The sequence below is a fragment of the Coregonus clupeaformis genome, chromosome 19 (genome assembly GCF_020615455.1).
Source record: "Coregonus clupeaformis isolate EN_2021a chromosome 19, ASM2061545v1, whole genome shotgun sequence".
NCBI lineage: Eukaryota > Metazoa > Chordata > Actinopteri > Salmoniformes > Salmonidae > Coregonus > Coregonus clupeaformis.
In genome coordinates this window covers 57,028,860-57,049,646 of record NC_059210.1, presented here as the reverse complement: position 1 = coordinate 57,049,646, position 20,787 = coordinate 57,028,860, and the positions used below count along the sequence as shown (strand labels likewise).

Sequence of the window (20,787 nt, the reverse complement as noted above, 5' to 3'; positions counted from 1 at the left end):
ATGATAAGGATATTTTCATCAAACTAATCTGAGGTATTCCAAGGCTCCTGTGCCCCCGCACATTGACTCTGTACCGGTACCCCCTGTATATAGCCTCGCTACTGTTATTTTACTGCTGCTCTTTAATTATTTGTTATTTTTCTATTTTTATTCTTTCTTTCTTTTTTACTTATCAATGTTTTACTTAACACTTATTTTTCTTAAAACTGCATTGTTGGTTAAGGGCTTGTAAGTAAGCATTTCATTGTAAAGTCTACACCTGTTGTATTCGGCGCATGTGACAAATAAAAGTTGATTTGATTTGATGGAGAAATCTAACGATGTTGTTTTAGAGTCTATAAACAGCAGTCGGTGTGTGTGTGTGTGTGTGCTTTCACTTATCGGTCTTGTGTCCTCACTAACCCAGAGGACAGGGTTTTTTCCACAGTGAGGAATGTAATGCCTCAACATTCCTTGGATTTGACCGGAATGACATTATTACATGAACACATCATCAAATAAAGAGAGAGGACATCATCATATTTCTATAGATATATACAAGTAATACTGTACAGGACCAGACATAGGAAGGAATAGAGATGAATTCAGGGCTCTGTAGGTCACAGCAATATTACACATTGGGATATTGTTGTGATATGACTGTTTTGATCAGGAACCCCTCCAAAAGAGAAGCTACATCTATCCTGCCCAAATTTCGGAGTCAAAAACGGATCAGTTGGACTGAAGCTGGATGGATTTGGGCTCATCAGACACGCAGCCACACACATACAAAACACACACACACTAAATCATTCACAGAGAGATCACAACACACATACACATTCGCAAACACACCTGGACACAACCACCTGTAGTGGCATGTATGGCTTATTCAACATCATTCTGTGTGCTTGTACACATCTGTATCTGTTACACAGCTTGACAGACAGTTTGTTGTAACAGAACACATCGGGGAAAGAGGCACAGGTCACCATCCACCACAAGCTGGGGCTTTCCTACAGGGGTCACAAGGGGTCAAATGTGTCCTTCTGTTGTCCAGTCTTGAGGTCAACATGTCTTGACCCATGATCCCATTGGCCCTTCTGCCCTGGGATAAAGTGCTACAAAGAGGGAGTGACTGGGTGTGTATGTGTGCGTGGAAGAGGGGGCCGAACTGTCACTCAAACAGAGGCTCATAGAGTCTGTATGTTCTCTCTGCCAGCCTCACACTCTTATTGTCCCAGGGCAGATAGGGGCGGGGTTTATAGTCTGTTTAGTCACCACCTCCATAAGACCACTCCCCCTCCAGAGAAGGTAAAAACAAATTCCTCTCTCTCTCTCTCTCTCTCTCTCGCTCTCTCGCTCTCTCGCTCTCTCGCTCTCTCTCTCGCTCTGTCAGTATGTCCATCTCCCAGTTTCCTCCAGTCTGTTCACCAGGTGCAGTCTTTCTTCATTAGTGTGAGGACCTTGCGTCCAAGGCTGGCTCTCCAGGGCTTGACGAAGCTCTTCATGTTGACGATAAGACGGTTCTGCTTCCTGTCTGCATGGCCCGCCACCAAGTACTCCCCACCTAAGTAGCCAAAGCATAAACAGAGACATCATTAGCTCAGCAGCCCTGGGTGTGTGTGCGTGCATAACTCTGTGTGTGTGTGTGTGCACACGTGTGTGCATAAGTGTGTGTGTGAGACTGGCCTGGGTTGAGGATGGGACAGGTGCAGCCCCGTGCGGTCCAGGACTCTGGGTAGAGAGTGACTCGTCCTTTCTGGATCTTCACCTTAGTGTTCTGACTCAACACCTTCTGAACCTTCACCTCCAACTCAGCATGGGAGCCCTTATCATGGGCTGACAGGATCTTAACCTTCAACACTGAGACAGAGAGGGGAAGAAGAGGAGAGAGAGAGAGGACAGAGGGAGGGAGAGAGAGAGGGAGAGGGAGGGAGGAGAGAGGGAAGGAAGCAGGAGAAGGAGAGAGAGAACGATAGGGAAGGAGAGAGGGAGGGAGGAGAGAGGGAGGGAGGAGAGAGGGAGAGAGAGAGAGAGAAAGAGAGAGAGAAAGGGGAAGGGAGAGAGAGAGAGAGATGAGACATACAGACAGAGATAAGGAGAGAGCGGGAAAGAGATATTTAGACTTTTAACAAGCCTTTATTGTACAATAAAATACTGTTTACATAGAGTTATCAATAAACAAACAACACAGTGGAAACCAAGGAAGTAAAAAAACAAATATGGTGTTATTACCACTATCTCTCTCTCTGTTGTTCATGTGTGTCTCAGTACTCACCATAGGCAAACTTCATGGTGCAGAAGAGTTTGCTGTTGGCCAGGACCTGCTCCTTACACTCACATTTCTCTGCAGGGGACACAAACATATTGACCTATTACACACCAATATCCCTCTGGATATGTGACTGATACCTGCTCTGTGTGTGTGTGTGGACTTAGATGAGTGGTGACTTCGGAATGTGAGGACAGTGTGTGTGTGTGTGTGATCAAGGAGGAATTTGTCTCCCTCAGCTGTAGGCCCTGGGAGGTCTAGGAGAGGGACATTTAGGAAACTGTCCACAGACACACATAGACTCACGTATCTTTGTTTTCTGCCCTTGTAAGGATGTACTATAACTTTCACTACTTAACCATTAATGCTTGGGCACTGGGCTGTGGAGCAGACCACATACCACACACCACACACACACACACACACAAACAGTGGTGACCCCATGTCTAACCTGAGTAGTGTAGAGCGGAAAAGAGCTCGTCTGCCCTAAAGATCCTCACCGGCTCACTGGAGTTACCCTCCAGATTATACAGGTCCAGATCTGACCTGCACACATATACACACATTATAGATTTGCTGTTATTATAATCGTAATATTATATATACATTACCAGTCAAATGTTTGGACACACCTACTCAATCAAGGGTTTTTCTTTATTTTTACTATTTTTTACATTGTAGAATAATAGTGAAGACATCAAAACTATGAAATAACACATATGGAATCATGTAGTAAACAAAAAAGTGTTAAACAAATCAAAATATATTTTAGATTTTTCGAAGTAGCCACCTTTTGCCTTGATGACAGCTTTGCACACTTTATTCTTTAAATAGCCACCCACCATGACAGCTTTGCACTCTCTTGGCATTCTCTCAACCAGCTTCACCTGGAATGCTTTTCCAACAGTCTTGAAGGAGTTCCCACATATGCTGAGCACTTCTTGGCTGCCTTTCCTTCACTCTGCGGTCCGACTCATCCCAAACCATCTCAATTGGGTTGAAGTCGGGGAATTATTGAGGCCAGGTCATCTGATGCAGCACTCCATCACTCTCCTTTTTGGTAAAATAGCCCTTACACAGCCTGGAGGTGTGTTGGGTCATTGTCCTGTTGAACAACAAATGATAGTCCCACTAAGCCCAAACCAGATGGGGTGGCGTATCGCTGTAGAATGCTGTGGTAGCCATGTGGTTAAGTGTGCCTTGAATTCTAAATAAATCAAGGACAGTGTAACCAGCAAAGCACCCCCACACCATAACACCTCCTCCTTCATGCTTTACGGTGGGAAATACACAAGCAGACAAGCATCCGTTCACCCACACCGCGTCTCACAAAGACACAGTGGTTGGAACCAAAAATCTCAAATTTGGACTCCAAACCAAAGGACACATTTCCACCGGTCTCATGTCCATTGCTCGTGTTTCTTGGCCTGAGCAGGTCTCTTCTTATTATTGGTGTCCTTTAGTAGTGGTTTCTTTGCAGCAATTCGACCATGAAGGCCTGATTCACACAGTCCCCTCTGAACAGTTGATGTTGAGATGTGTCTGTTACTTGAACTCTGTGAAGCATTTATTTGGGCTGCAATTTCTGAGGCTGGTAACTCTAATGAACTTATCCTCTGCAGCAGAGGTAACTCTGTGTCTTCCATTCCTGTGGCGGTCCTCATGAGAGCCAGTTTCATCATAACGCTTTATGGTTTTTGCGACTGCACTTGAAGAAAGTTCTTGGAATGTTCCGTATTGACTGACCTTCATGTCTTAAAGTAATGATGGACTGTCGTTTCTCTTTGCTTATTTGAGCTATTCTTGCCATAATATGGACTTGGTATTTTACCAAATAGGGCTATCTTCAGTATACCCCCCCTACCTTGTCACAACACAACTGATTTAGAAGGATTTAGAAGGAAATAAATTCCACAAATTAACTTTTAAGAAGGCACACCTGTTAATTGAAATGCATTCCAGGTGACTACCTCATGAAGCTGGTTCAGAGAATGCCAAGAGTGTGCAAAGCTGTCATCAAGGCAAAGGGTGGCTATTTGAAGAATCTCAATTATAAAATATATTTGTTTAACACTTGTTTGGGTGTCTTCACTATTATTCTACAATGTAGAAAATAGTAAAAATAAAGAAAAACCCTGGAATGAGTAGGTGTGTCCAAACCTTTGACTGGTACTGTATATTTACTGTATATTATATCCGACGGTGTGTGTGTGTATACTGTATATGTGTGTGTGTGTGTATATGTGACTCACCCAGACATGCAGTATCCCGTGAAGGGGTCGCAGTCTCCTGCACAGTCGCACGGACGGCAGCCGTAGTCATGGAAACCCCAGTATCCCACCATGCACCTGTCGCAGTGGGAACCTCCCACGCCGGGCTTGCAGACACAGTCTCCATTGGTAGGGTCACAGGGAGACCTCCCGCCTGGGTGGAAGGGTATTGAACCCAGGGGGTGGCAGCCACATGCTGGGGGGAAGAGAGGGAGGAGAGAGAGAGGGGAGACATGGCACATCAGTCACATATACAGCCATAACTCATAGCTCCACCACAGCTAATCAAATACACCAGCACTCAACCATGGCCAATGTTATCTACTCACAAATAAACCACAGCAATTCATTTGGATCTATTTGCACCTTACCACAGTGAATCAAATCCACCCACACTCAACCACAGCCAATTAAATCAACCACACTCAACCACAGCCAATCAAATCCACTCACAGTAAACCACTGCACACATGCATATTGAGAACCCTAATGCTGGCAACATTTCCAGTTGAGTATATTTCGTTTTTCTACATATGACTTATTAGTCATGTAGAGTTTCCCTTTGTGTAACTGTCAAAAAAGTTACACAAAAAGACAAACACACTCCAGAGTGTGCCACCTCATTGCAGCCCAGCCTTGAGGAGGAAGTGATAAGAGAGGGAGAGGGACCACTTCCCAAAGGACTCTGGACTGACTGGAATAGTCCAGGGTTTTCCAGGACCATGTAGCACAATGTTCTCTCTGCCATCCTCTTATCAGATCGCCCACACACACACACACACACACACATAATCACACACACGCACGCACACATAATCACACACACAAGGACACATGCACGCACGTACAACATGCGCATGCACCCAAGCACACACGCGGGAATGCACATACACACATCTTTCTCAAATACCTTCCACAGTTCTCCCTCCCTCCCTCTCGTCTCTCTCTCTCTGCTGATAGTCTGTTCTTTAAACAGCCTGCAGCAATAGAAGATAGAGGGACAAGCACAGTCAGTGCTATGTTCGGCCCACTCAACAACCACCACACACACACACACACACACACACACACCATAACCCCCCCATAAAACACACAACTTGCAAAGTCTCAAAACACACACACCACATAACATCTACATAAACATTATTGCTGTCCTCGCAGTCTGTGAATTGCAAGTCAAAGAACTTTGCGGGGGGTGAGAGTAACAGCCAAAGTAGTCACCATAAATCTGTACTCATCGGAGCGAGGAATACAAGGGGGGGAACTAGAGAGAGACAAGAGGAGGAGAGGGGGAGCTAGGAGGGGGAGGAGGAGGGGTGGTGTAGTGCTTTATTTCTGTTGTTTAACGATGCTTGAATCCCCCCCCTTCCTACCCCACTGGCGGTAAATTACTATTTAACCAGAGCCAGACCCCCTGCGTCTCTCCCCGGTGTCACGGTTTCGGCCGAGGCTGCCTCTCTCCCTTGCTCGGGCAGGCTTCGGCGTTCATCGTCTCCGGAATACTAGCTGCCACCGTTGCATGTTTCTATGTTCGTTTGCTTTTGTCTGATTGTTGTACACCTGTTATCGTTTAGTGTAATTAGTGTCCTTTAAGTTCTCGTTGTGTTTGTCTAGTGTTGTGTGTGATTGTTTTACTGTCGTGCCGGTAGGCTGTATTTCCACTGTTTGCTCGGTTGAGCATTTTCTCCATTTGTTTGGAGTGTTTTGCGCACCTGTTTGTGCGCCCGTTGTTATTCGCCTACGTGCGGAGTTTTGCCTCTGGGCATTTATTTCGTGATTGTTTTGTTGTGCTCTACTAAAGTCTTTTGGACTAACGTTCTGCGTCCTGCGCCTGATTCCACCACCACACCCACCTACATCTACCTTGACAGAATCACACACCATACTCGATGGAATCAGCAGGAGCCGCAGCAGCACAGGCGACGTTGGAGGACAGGGTCCGTGAGCAGAATGACCAGATCCTGCGGATGGGGTCCGCACTGCAGGAGGTGATCACCACCATCCGAGGCTGGGAGACCCGAGGGACTCCTCCACCGCCATCCTCCCTGCCCGCACCATCGGCCACTCAGCCCATTCCCGCTCCGGAACCCCGAGGAGTTCGACTCTCGCTCCCGAGGGCCTACGATGGGACCGCGGCCGGGTGTCAGGGATTCCTTCTCCAGGTGGAGCTTTACCTGGCCACCGTGCACCCGGCGCCCTCGGGACACGAGAGTGTGTCCGCCCTGATCTCCTGCCTTTCCGGGAAGGCGTTGGAATGGGCCAACGCAGAGTGGAGGAGGATCGACGCTAACACCATCACCTACGACGAGTTCTCCCGCCGCTTCAGGGCGGTGTTTGACCATCCCCGGAGGCGGCGCGGGGAGCGTCTGGTCGGCCTCCGGTTGGGGAAGAGGAGTGCCCAGGAGTTCGCCTTGGAGTTCCGTACCTTAGCGGCGGATGCAGGGTGGAATGAGCGGGCTCTCATCGATCACTACAGATGTAGTCTACGCGAGGACGTCCGTAGGGAGCTGGCCTGTAGGGACACCAGCCTCTCGTTCGACCAGTTGGTCGACATGTCCATCAGGCTGGATACCCTGCTAGCTTCCCGCGGACGTTCCGAGGGGGGTCCGTCCATTTCACCCTCCAGCGCCTCCGAGCCGTGCCCCATGGAGCTCGGGGGCGCTGGCGCTAGAGAGAGGAGGGGTCGGCTTACGAGGGGGTCCATCTCCTGCACCAACTGTGGTCGGGGAGGACACACCGCGGCTAGGTGCTGGGGATGGCCTCCTCGGGGAGAGAACGACAGGTCCCGCACTGGGGAGTCCTTCCAGGTCAGTAGGCGCCCCACTCACCCAGAGCTCTCTGTTGCACATTTCTGTATATCTGTGCGTTTTCCACAGGTAGCACCTCATTCCCACCATAAGGCGCTGGTAGATTCAGGCGCGGCTGGGAATTTTGTTGATAAAAAGTTTTGTTTAGCCTTAGGGATTCCCCTTCTCCCTGTGGACGTTCCCTTCCCCGTTCATGCCCTAGATAGCCGTCCGTTGGGTACGGGCTTGATCAGGGAGGTCACTGCGCCACTTAGGATGTGTGCGCAGGGGGTCATCAGGAGATGATCCAGCTATTTCTGATCGACTTCGCCTGCGTATCCGGTGGTGCTGGGCATGCCCTGGTTGAGTACCCATAACCCATCGATTTCGTGGCAGGAGAGGGCTCTGATGGAGTGGTCTGCCCAGTGTGTGGGTCGATGTTTAGGCGTTTCCATAGGGGCTACCTCGGTGGAGAGTCCAAACCAGGTGCCCGCATTGCACGTTCCCCCCTGAGTATGGGGATTTGGCTATTGTGTTCAGTAAGTCGAGGGCGACGCAGTTGCCTCCCCATAGGCAGGGAGATTGTGCGATAGACCTCCAGGCAGGAGCTGCGCTCCCACGGAGCCATGTGTATCCTCTGTCTCAGGAGGAGAAGAGAGCTATGGAGACTTACATAGACGAATCTCTGAGACAGGGATACATACGGCCTTCCACTTCCCCTGCGTCCTCGAGTTTCTTTTTTGTGAAGAAAAAGGATGGAGGATTACGCCCGTGCATTGATTACCGTGGTCTCAATCAGATCACGGTGAAGTACAGTTATCCACTCCCCGCTGATTGCGACCATGACGGAGTCATTGCACGGGGCGCGTTTCTTCACTAAATTAGATCTCAGGAGCGCGTACAACTTGGTGCGCATTAGGGGGGGGCGATGAATGGAAGACAGCCTTTAGTACCACCTCGGGCCATTACGAGTATCTTGTCATGCCATACGGGTTGATGAACGCTCCTTCAGTTTTCCAATCATTCGTGGATGAGATCTTCAGGGACATGCAGGGGCAGGGGGTGGTCGTGTACATCGATGACATTCTCGTGTACTCGCCTACCCGAGTCGAGCATGTGGCCCTGGTGCGCCGAGTGTTGCGGAGACTGTTGGAGCACGACCTGTATGTCAAGGCAGAGAAGTGTCTGTTCTTCCAGGAGTCGGTCTCCTTTTTGGGTTATCAGTTGTCTGCGTCAGGGGTGAAGATGGAGGTAGACCGGGTGTCAGCCGTGCGTAATTGGCAAACACCAACTACTGTGAAGGAGGTGCAGCAGTTTTTGGGGTTTGCGAGTATTACCGGAGGTTTATCCGGGGTTTTGGACAGGTGGCAGCTCCCATAACGTCTCTTTTGAAGGGGGGTCCGGTGCGTCTGCAGTGGTCAGCCGAGGCGGACAGGGCGTTTGGGAGGCTGAAGGACCTGTTTACCTCGGCTCCGGTGCTGGCGCATCCGGATCCCTCTTTGCCATTTCAGGTAGAGGTGGACGCGTCAGAGGCCGGTATAGGAGCCGTGCTGTCGCAACGGTCCGGCGCGCCACCTAAGCTCCGCCCCTGTGCTTTTTATTCCAAGAAGCTCAGTCCGGCGGAGCGAAACTATGACGTGGGGGACAGGGAGTTGTTAGCCGTGGTACAGGCCCTAAAGGTGTGGAGGCACTGGCTTGAGGGGGCTCAACACCCTTTCCTCATTTTGACGGACCACCGTAACCTGGAGTACATCCGGGCAGCGAGGAGGCTGAACCCTCGCCAGGCGAGGTGGAATATGTTTTTGACCCATTTCACATTTAAGATCACGTACATCCCTGGGTCACAGAACGGTAAGGCAGACGCACTGTCTCGGCGGTATGACACAGAGGAGAGGTCCGTGGAGCCCACTCCCATACTGCCGGAGTCTTGTCTGGTGGCACCGGTAGTGTGGGAGGTCGATGCTGAACTCGAGCGGGCGTTATGCACCGACCCTAGTCCACCTCAATGCCCGGAGGGTCGGAAGTACGTTCCGCTCGAGGTTCGGGATCGTTTGATCTATTGGGCTCACACGTCACCCTCCTCTGGACACCCTGGTATCGGCCGGACAGTGCACTGTCTTAGTACCAAGTACTGGTGGCCCACATTGGCGAGGGATGTGAGGGTTTATGTTTCCTCCTGCTCGGTGTGCGCCCAGTGTAAGGCGCCTAGACATCTGCCTAGGGGTAAGTTACTACCCCTGCCCGTTCCACAGCGACCATGGTCTCACCTCTCGGTGGATTTCCTCACAGACCTTCCTCCTTCACAGGGGAATACCACTATACTGGTCGTTGTGGACCGGTTTTCTAAGGCCTGTCGTTTGCTCCCTATGCCGGGCCTTCCTACTGCCCTGCAAACCGCCGAAGCACTATTCACCCATGTGTTCCGGCACTACGGGTACCCGAGGATATTGTGTCTGATCGAGGTCCCCAATTTACCTCCAGAGTCTGGAGAGCTTTTATGGAGCGGTTGGGGGTCTCGGTGAGCCTCACCTCGGGTTACCACCCGGAGAGTAATGGGCAGGTGGAACGCGTGAACCAGGATGTGGGTAGGTTTCTTAGAACATACTGCCAGGACCGGCCGGAGGAGTGGGCAAGGTACGTTCCCTGGGCCGAGATGGCCCAGAATTCCCTACGCCATTCCTCCACTAACCTAACCCCTTTCCAATGTGTGTTGGGTTACCAGCCGGTTCTGGCACCTTGGCAGCAGAGCCAGATCGAGGCTCCTGCGGTGGATGAGTGGGCGCGGCGCTCAGAGGAGACATGGAACGCTGCACACGTCCACCTGCAGCGGGCCCTCCGACGTCATAAGGCGAGCGCCGATCTCCACCGCAGTGAGGGACCGGTGTACGCACCTGGTGATCGAGTCTGGCTCTCTACCAGAAACCTGCCCCTCCGCCTGCCCTGTCGGAAACTGGGTCGGCGGTTTGTAGGGCCATTTAAAGTCCTGAGAAGGTTGAACGAGGTGTGTTACAAATTACAACTACCTGTTGAGTATAAGTGTATTAACCCCTCGTTCCATGTGTCTCTTCTCAGGCTGGTGGTAGCTGGCCCACTCCAAGAAAGTGAGATCAGGGAGACTCCTCCGCCCCCATTGGACATCGAGGGGGCACCGGCGTACTCCGTACGGTCCATCTTGGATTCGAGACGTCGGATGGGGGTCTCCAATATCTAGTGGAGTGGGAGGGTACGGCCCGGAGGAACGGTGCTGGGTGCCGAGGAGAGACATTTTGGACCCGTCTCTCCTGACGGAATTCCATCGGGGGCACCCGACGCACCCTGCTCCGCGTCCTCCTGGTCGTCCCCGAGGCCGGAGTCGGCGCACGTCTGGGCCGCGCGTCAAGGGGGTACTGTCACGGTTTCGGCCGAGGCTGCCTCTCTCCCTTGCTCGGGCAGGCTTCGGCGTTCGTCGTCTCCGGAATACTAGCTGCCACCGTTGCATGTTTCTATGTTCGTTTGCTTTGTCTGATTGTTGTACACCTGTTATCGTTTAGTGTAATTAGTGTCCTTTAAGTTCTCGTTGTGTTTGTCTAGTGTTGTGTGTGATTGTTTTACTGTCGTGCCGGTAGGCTGTATTTCCACTGTTTGCTCGGTTGAGCATTTTCTCCATTTGTTTGGAGTGTTTTGCGCACCTGTTTGTGCGCCTGTTGTTATTCGCCTACGTGCGGAGTTTTGCCTCTGGGCATTTATTTCGTGATTGTTTTGTTGTGCTCTACTAAAGTCTTTTGGACTAACGTTCTGCGTCCTGCGCCTGATTCCACCACCACACCCACCTACATCTACCTTGACACCCGGCTCCCCTGTCTGTCTGTCTGGGTGCAGGGAGATGATGTCACAAGGCTCTACTGTCTGAGACCCAGACAAGACTGTACCTTTATCTGACTTATCGCCATGGGCAACAAATATAAGATAAGATGCATCTATAGTTTCATTCATTCTGTATCTTTCATTATCAACAGACCTTGTAAAGACACATGCAGACCACACACACTCACACACACACGAAAGCAAGCACACTCTCACTCATGGACACACGCATGCAAGCACAGACACACACTCACACACACAATTGCTCACACACAATCACACACTCCTAAAGACAGGGGAATCATTACACTGACATATAAATCCCAAAGGCATATGTAGGGCAGCTAGGAGAGACAGTCTTTCTCTTCAGGGTGAACCGCAACAGTTCTCCAGATTTACGGTAATAAACTTGATCTTCAAATAATTTCTGTTCCTGAAAAGCATCTATTAAGGCCCTGTTGAGACTGTAGTGTTCAGTCGCCTCAAGTTAATCATTATAGTAGAACAATACCAGCCCAGAAGCAGCAAAGCCATCGGTACACACAAACACACACACACACACATATTTTCCTTCTCTCTCTCATGTTGTATAATAGGATCACGTTGTATAATAGGACATTGTTAATACAGTAATTGTATAATAATTGGAGTTTAGAGATGAGAATGTGTGGAGGAGTGTGTGTGTGTGTGTGTGTTGACGCAGTGAGCTCTCACAATGAGACCATTATGTGTCTGTAGTGATACGTGACAGAGCAGCTGGCCGAACAGCCACAGAACACACCCACTAAAAAACAAACAAATTCACATGCTCATTGTTACTGTGTTTTCTTTAAAGGGCTCCACCATGACTGGAATGGGAAATACTTCCTAGAGACGGAGGGAAATTCCTCAGTTGTCAGATTTCAACCTCGCTCTGACACTGGGGTTCCCCTCCCTAAACGTGTCCTGTCTACAAACATTCCCCAAATATGTGTTCCACTCTCACTTGTTGACAATGTGAAAATACCAACATGCTACAGACTTCTCTACAAGCAAACCTAAAACACATGCACACAAGCATGCAGCGACGCACACTCACACACACACACACACACCAGCCAACCAGTATCCCCCCAGCCTCCTGCATAACTGTGGGGCTGAACTCACTAGGTCAAATCAGACAGATAATCTGAGAATGTAACCACTGTCGTGTTTATGGATGGGTATCTAGTGTTTACTTAAGTCTAATCACAGGGCACAAACAACAGCACACACACAAGGCCCTTGGGTTAAATGCGAGTAGACACATTTCAGTTGAATGCATTCAGTTGTAAAACTGACTAAGTATCCCCCTTTCTCTTTCCTTTTCCTTACATGAGCCTGATTAGTCATGACGAGCCACTCCAGTGACTCACAGGAGAACGCAAACAGCCATAACAACAAGGACAGGGATCGGGGTAGGCAGTGTGTGTGACACTCTGGTCCCAGGTATGCCCCAGTCTGATGATGAATCTATGTGTAATCCTCAGACGGAGCATAGGTCGTGTGAAAGACACAACACACACACACACACACTGACACACACACACACACACACACACACACACACACAAAGAGCCAGGTGGCCATCAGGAGCAGCATTATCCAGCACGTCTCGGCTTGCGATCTCAGCCATCAGCATTCCGGGCAGGAATGAGTCGGCTCTGCCAGTATTGGTGTGTGTCTCATGTTTTCTGGATTCCTACGGTGTGTGTTTATGTGCGGGAGTGTTTGTGTGATTGAGTCAGTGAGTGAGTAATAGAGGAAGCCAGTGAGTCACTGTATGCGACATGGGTTCAAAAACAACTTGAAATCATTTAAGTACTGTGAGCTTTTGCTTTGTGCGTGTGTTCGTCTTACGTTTACAGAAGTCCTGGGCCGTGTGGGGTCTCTGGGGGTCTCTGTAGAAGCCAGTCTTACAGCTCTGACAGTTGTGTCCCTCTGTGTTGTGTAGACACTCACACACACCTCCGCTGCGCTGGCTGGACTCCCGCCACACCAACCAATCAAAACTGCAGCTCTGGGCATGCCCGTTACACTTACACTCTATAGGGAGACAGGGCGGGACATCAGAATCACAGATATCTGTCAATCATCTCTAAACATTCACTGATTGGTAATCATGATCAATGGAAATTAGCACTGGCTGTAAGTGGGGCCATGTTTTTCCTGACCAGATCCAATCCTCAGCTAAAACTCCTGGCCCTAGTGTATAGTGAATAGTAGTAGTGTCACTCACTCCTGCACTCGTGTGGAGCCCCTGTCAGTCCGTCCGCAGGTTGCCAGGGTCGGTCGTTGTAGAGCGGAGCGCAACGCTCACAGTGAACACCTGCAGTGTTGTGTCTACACACACACATCCCATGAACCTGAGAGACAGGAAGAGAGGAGAGAGGAAGAGAGGGAGAGGAGAGAGGGAAAGAGGGAGAGAGAGAGGGAGAAGAAGGAGAGCGGGAGAGAAGGAGAGCGGGAGAGAAGGAGAGAGGGAGAGAAGGAGAGAAGGAGAGAAGAAGAGAGGGAGAGAAGGACAGAAGGAGAGAGGGAGAGGAAGGGGGGAACAAAGAGGTCAGTGTAAGGGAGAGAGCAGTTCCCACGTGAGCGCAGCAGCACCCCAGTCTAACCCCTGGGGGTCGGGGGGCTCCCCTGCCTGTTCTCTTTCAGGTCCTGTCCTGTAATTGCTGAATGGAGATTGATTGTTTGGCTTCATCGCTGGAAATGAGCACTGGCCTCGTGACGAAAGGGGCCTGAAAAGGACACAGTGTGTGAGTCTGTATGTGCGTGTGTGTGAGCGAGCATGTGTGTATGTGTGTGTGTGTGTGTGTGTGTGTGTGTGTGTGTGTGTGTGTGTGTGTGTGTGTGTGTGTGTGTATGTGCGGAAATATGCAGTGCTGAGAGCACAATAACAGTCTCCTTGTCATTCCTGTGAGGTGGAATGTCATGCACGCGGGTTAATGATGTGCTCTAGGTGGGAGGTTGACAAGGCATCTGTGGTAGCTATTTATCTGTTTGGGTTACAGTGCCTCAGTGTGGGGAACACACACACACACACACACTGAACACAAACGCACACACACTCCAACCCCTGCGGTAGTTTCAGTTTCCCACGGTGTATGGCTATAGGGGCTGCTGCCCTCTACCTCTAAATGCCCTCTCCTCCTATACGCCTGTGCTGCACAGACACTCACACAGAGGGTTAAACACCAGCATGGGAGAGACCTGTAGCTACCAGAACTGGGACATATCCCCGGCCCTTGCCCTAACCCCATATCTCAAACTCAACCGGAGCCACTGTGCCAGCCCAAGACAAAACCCCAACCATATTCCATCAACCAGGAGAATGGAGGAAGATAAGGACAGATAGGTAAGATTGTGAGAAATGGAGAGGGAAGTGGATGTGATAGGTCTGGACTGGAGAGGGAAGTGGATGTGATAGGTCTGGACTGGAGAGGGAAGTGGATGTGATAGGTCTGGACTGGAGAGGGAAGTGGATGTGATAGGTCTGGACTGGAGAGGGAAGTGGATGTGATAGGTCTGGACTGGAGAGGGAAGTGGATGTGATAGGTCTGGACTGGAGAGGGAAGTGGATGTGATAGGTCTGGACTGGAGAGGGAAGTGGATGTGATAGGTCTGGACTGGAGAGGGAAGTGGATGTGATAGGTCTGGACTGGAGAGGGAGGTGGATGTGATAGGTCTGGACTGGAGAGGGAAGTGGATGTGATAGGTCTGGACTGGAGGGGGAAGTGGATGTGATAGGTCTGGACTGGAGAGGGAAGTGGATGTGATAGGTCTGGACTGGGCAAAGAAAAATAAAATGAGTGAAGGAACTCCTTAATAAAGCTGTGTACATCACTACATCAATGAGAATGAAATAATCTGTAACCACGATTGATTGTGGAAAAGGGGGAAGGAGGCAAGTAGAGAGAAGAAGAGTGGGAAGGAGAGGAGAGAGAGAGAGGGGGGAGAGAGAGAGAGAGGGGGGGCGAGGAGAGGAGAAGAGAGAGAGACATTGGCCAAGCTCCAGATAGCTGATATTCCAAACAATTTGACATGTTTACCTGCGTGATATGGGACAATTAGCGCATACCACACACGCACAAATACAAACCCAGGCTCCCAGGCACACACACAAATAAAATGCACGCACACTCCTTCCTGTCCCCCCTCCCTGTGTATCTGTCATCTCCAAGAGCTAGTGTGTAAGTGTTCTGTTTTGACGGGCCTGTAGATCAAACTCTCTGACCCTCTGATAAAGAGGTTGTTGGAAATGGACAGGGAGGGGTGGCAGAAGGTACAGAGGGGTGCTCAGGAAGACCTTGGCAGCTCCCCCCCATACCAAGAGGATGGGCGTCACGCTCGCCCGTTTCCCTCACACATCAAAAGCTTTATGGGCCAATGTGAAATTAAGTCATTCATCAGCAGTGTGTGTGTGTGTATTCATCCAAACAACATGATAAGTGTGTGTGTTAATCCAATCAACAGGGTGTGTGTATTCATGCAAACACCTGTATAGCACAATACTCTCCATGAGGTGCAGTCTTTAAATTCCAACACCTCTCCAGAGACTCATTCTCAGACTACAGTTCCTGTACAGGTTTCTACAGCCCTTAGAACCCCTTACTGCCTCTCCACTTGCTATGCTAACTGCTGCTAACTCTCCGGTAGCTGAGCATGAGCATGGAGGGTTGGATGTGGGTCAAAAACTGGCTCTGTGGTCGACTCTGTGGGGCTCACACAGAACATTATCACCTTCCCATGTGGTCTGGACCTGTGAGCCCTGCAACACCACAACAGAAACACTGTTTCTCCCAAAAAACACTTTGGACTGCACTACACACTGTCTGGGAACTATTAGCCCACTGATTATTGGGTTTAGTTACACACACACACACACACACACACCAATGGCGGTCAGTGCCGTTTAAGATGAGGGAGGACGATTTTGTTTTTTATGAGCATGGCCTTATTTCTATTGCAGCATATTGGATGACTCTCATTCATATTCCATTCACCAAGTTCAATGTAACGGTGATAGCCATCATGAGGTTGCTACAACCTAGCCTATGAATGAAAGTTTACAACGTAGGTGCACACAGGTCGAGAGACACATTTGAGGTGACAGTGACACATGGACAGACAGTGACATTCAATACCGCCTTGCACACTCTTGCCTACATAGCTGATATAGTGTGTAATCATTAGTCCAACAGTTGCAAAAAAGAGTTTCTATTGGACAAATTCAGGTATGTTTATCCCCGTTTTGTTCCGTTTAAGAAACCTTTTCAACAGAATCGGCGGAATGAATACACCCCTGATCACACGTAAACACAGTTCACTTTCATAGCAGCCACGTTGTATTCCTTCTCGCATCCATGTGCTGTCCTCCTCTCACCACTTCCCTTTGCTTGTGGACTTCAATACACAACACATCAGCTGTATGTGACCAGGCAAAAAAAACTTTCCAAGCCAAACCGCTACACACAGCCTACATCGTTGTCACCATATTAGCTAAAGTAACGTCATATTCAGCATAGCTAATATAACTAACGTGTTAGTAAACCCGCTACAATCATGCAATAACGTTAGTACAGTCAGTAAGCAGTGACACCGGCGGGCCACGGTGGCAATAAATTAGTAATACCAAAAGCTTACCTTGACTTGGAAGAGTTCCAGTGTTGTGTTGGAAAGTCATAGCCAGCTAGCTAATATAGCATCCCTCTGTTTGAGCAGGGTGTTTCAGTAGGCTAAACTAGCTAGATGCATTTGCTAGCTAAGTAAGTGAAACTGAAAGTGAAAATAATCTCTCTCTCTCTCTATTTCTCTCTAGCTCTTCCTTCATTTTGAAATAAATAAATTTGTTCAAAACTGTTCAACTATTGTCTTTCTCTCTTTTTGAGTCAACTACTCACCACATTTTATACACTGCAGTGCTAGCTAGCCGTAGCTTATGCTTTCAGTACTAGATTAATTCTCTGATCCTTTGATTGGGTGGACAACATGTCAGTTCATGCTGCAAGGCCTCTAATAGGCTGGAGGATGTCCTCTGGAAGTTGTCATATTTACTGTGTAAGTCTATAGAAGGGGATGAGAACCATGAGCCTCCTAGGTTTTGTATTGAAGTCAATGTACCCAGAGGAGGACAGAAGCTAGCTGTCCTCCGGCTACATCATGGTGCTACCCTACAGACTGCTGTTGAGGCTTCTGTAGACCTTATTTGCATAATAGTGTGTTTTAATCAGTTATTTGGTGACGTGATTATATTTAGTATAGTTTTATCTAAAAAGGTCCTCCCCTTCCTCCTTTGAGGAGCCTCCACTGACACACACACACACACACACACACAATTCAGTCCCATTCAAAATCCTATTTTCCCTAACCCCTAACCTAACACTAACCATAACCCATACTCTTACCCTAACCCTAACCTTAACCCAAAAACCTAACCTTAACCCTAACCCTAACCCTAACCCTAGCTCCTAACCCTAAAACTAACCCTAGCTCCTAACCCTAACCCTTAACGTAATTCTAACCCTAACACTAATTCTAACCTTAACCCTAAACACACACACACACACACAGAGAGAGCTTAGTTTTCGTGAATTTTCGAGAAGCCCCTAGCTGCAGCACACTTAAGGGGGCGGGGGCGGCTGGGGGCGGGGGCGGCCCGGGCCCACCATATGGTTTCATTTGCTGAGGCTTTCCAGACAGACAAGCAATGGGCAGAGCTGGGTTCTTATAGCTCAATGGCTTCCTCTGGGCATGTTCAGTAAAAAAAACGTTTTGGAACGTTGCAGACTCAAATGCCATGAATAGAACTGACATGATTACTTAAATCAGAGAGGCATGTTTGTTCTACATAATACATTTATATCTGAATGTTGGCCAAGGATGTGTCTGTCCTCCTGCTGAACGCGGCCACATTAACGATTAGCCACAAAAGTGGAATTTGCGGTTCGCATTCAAAATAAAAGTCCCTCATCGAAAGCGATGCAAACATACAAATACTGGATCGAATCATGCAATATTTGGACTAGATAATGCTAAACAAGATTGGAATGTTGTTACATAATTTAAGATTAAATACAATAATTTATTAGTTTGACAATAAACAGAAAAAACGGTTGAAATCATGGGAGCACAAAATCCGGGCTCCTGACCTGCTATTTTGTGGGGGGTTTTGCGCTGCTCTTAACTTTTTTTGTACATAATGTTTCCGCCATCGGTTCCTATGACTGAAAAGAGCATCTGGACATCAGAACAGCAATCACTAACCTCGATTTGGATGAAGATTTCAGCTTCAGTGAGTCGGCGGCACAGGACATAATGCTCACACCGGACCAGGCCCTAAATCCCCTACACTCGGAAGAGAAAGAGACGGCAATATAGAGGCTGACGTGCGGGCTCCCTGATGAAACTATGGGGGAGAGTAAATAAACCGCCTCTACCCTCTGTTCTATTCCCGAATGTACAATCACTGGAGACTATCCTATCAACGGGACCTGAAGAACTGTAATATCCTATGTTTCTCGGAAACTTGGCCATACAAGGACATATACAGTACCGTTCAAAAGTTTGGGGTCACTTAGAAATGTCCTTCTTTTCGAAAGAAAAGCCATTCTTTTGTCCATTAAAATAACATCAAATTGATCAGACATTGTTAATGTTGTAAATGGCTATTTTAGCTGGAAACGGCTGATTTTTTAGGGAATATCTACATAGGCGTACAGAGGCCCATTATCAGCAACCATCAGTCCTGTGTTGCAATGGCACGTTGTGTATGCTAATCCAAGTTTATCAATTTAAAAAGGCTAATTGATCATTAGAAAACCCTTTTGCAATTATATATGTTAGCACAGCTGAAAACTGTTGTGCTGATTAAAGAAGCAATAAAACTGGCCTTCTTGAGACTAGTTGAGTATCTGGAGCATCAGCAATTGTGGGTTCGATTACAGGCTCAAAATGGCCAGAAACAAATAACTTTCTTCTGAAACTCGTCAGTCTATTCTTGTTCTGAGAAATTAAGGCTATCCCATGCGAGAAATTGCCAAAAAACTGAAGATCTCATACAACGATGTGTACTACTCCCTTCACAGAACAGCGCAAACTGGTTCTAACCAGAATAGAAAGAGGAGTGGGAGGCCCCGGTGCACAACTGAGCAAGAGAACAAATACATTAGAGTGTCTAGTTTGAGAAACAGACGCCTCACAGGTCCTCAACTGGCAGCTTCATTAAATAGTACCCGCAAAACACCAGTCTCAACGTCAACAGTGAAGAGGCGACTCCGGGATGCTGACCTTCTAGGCAGAGTTGCAAAGAAAAAGTCTAGTGTCTGTGTTCTTTTGCCCATCTTAATCTTTAATTTTTATTGGCCAGTCTGAGATATGGCTTTTTCTTTGCAACTCTGCTTAGAAGGTCAGCATCCCGGAGTCGCCTCTTCACTGTTGACGTTGAGACTGGTGTTTTGCGGGTACTATTTCTCGCATGGAATAGCCTTCATTTAATTTCATAAACCGGACAACTACATCCAACAAGAGTCAAGACAGAGGGATACACTAGCTCGAAACTTATCATCGCGGATCTGGTAGAACAAAAAGCATGGCCAATTTTATTGATTCCCCCTGATGTTGGTTTATAAGGTTCTACTGTAGGTGACAGGGCAACATGTTGTGTGGACTAAAATACACTACGTGACCAAAAGTATGTGGACACGTACTCGTCGAACATCTCATTCCAAAATTATGGGAATTAATATGGAGGTGGTCCCCTGATGTTGGGCAATTAGGCCTGGCTCGCAGTCGGCGTTCCAATTTATCCCAAAGGTGTTCATTGGGGTTGAGGTCAGGGCTCTGTGCAGGCCAGTCAAGTTCTTCCACACTGATCTCGACAAACCATTTCTGTATGGACCTCGCTTTGTGCACGGGGGCATTGTCATGCTGAAACAGGAAAGGGACTTCCCCAAATTGTTGCCACAAAGATGGAAGCACAGAATCGTCTAGAATGTAATTGTATGCTGTAGCGTTAAGATTTCCCTTCACTGGAACTAAGGGGCCTAGCCCGAACCATGAAAAAGCCCCAGACCATTATTCCTCCTCCACCAAACGTTACAGTTGGCACTATGCATTGGGGCAGGTAGCGTTCTCCTAGCTTCCGCCAAACCTAGATTTGTCTGTCGGACTGCCAGATGGTGAAGCGTGATTCATCACTCCAGAGAACGCGTTTCCACTGCTCCAGAGTCCAATGGTGGCGAGCTTTACACCAGTCCAGCCGACGCTTGGCATTGCGTATGGTGATCTTAAGCTTGTGTGCAGCTGCTCGGCCATGAAAACCCATTTCATGAAGTTTGGATCTCGGTAGTGAGTGTTGCAACAGAAGACAGACAATTTTTTGGCGCTATGCGCTTCAGCACTCGGCAGTCCCGTTCTGTGAGCTTGTGTGGCCTACCACTTCGCGGCTGAGCCGTTGTTGCTCCTATACAGTGAGGGGAAAAAAGTATTTGATCCCCTGCTGATTTTGTACGTTTGCCCACTGACAAAGACATGATCAGTCTATAATTGTAATGGTAGGTTCATTTGAACAGTGAGAGACAGAATAACAACAATAAAATCCAGAAAAACGCATGTC

The 20,787-nt window shown here is 48.5% G+C and overlaps 1 protein-coding gene across 1 annotated transcript in view; it reads right to left on the bottom strand.

The window, feature by feature from the left end:
* Positions 1-498: 498 nt before the first annotated feature.
* LOC121579011 (netrin-4) overlaps positions 499-20,787 on the bottom strand; it is a 33,487-nt gene continuing 13,198 nt past the window's right edge. The window contains exons 4-10 of the mRNA XM_041893299.2: positions 13,411-13,537; positions 13,032-13,217; positions 4,507-4,720; positions 2,706-2,800; positions 2,261-2,329; positions 1,672-1,845; positions 499-1,549 (exon numbers count right to left, since the gene is read on the bottom strand). Coding sequence (XP_041749233.2) covers positions 1,410-1,549; positions 1,672-1,845; positions 2,261-2,329; positions 2,706-2,800; positions 4,507-4,720; positions 13,032-13,217; positions 13,411-13,537 — 1,005 coding nt within the window. The 3' untranslated portion in view covers positions 499-1,409. The remainder of the gene's footprint in view (positions 1,550-1,671; positions 1,846-2,260; positions 2,330-2,705; positions 2,801-4,506; positions 4,721-13,031; positions 13,218-13,410; positions 13,538-20,787) is intronic.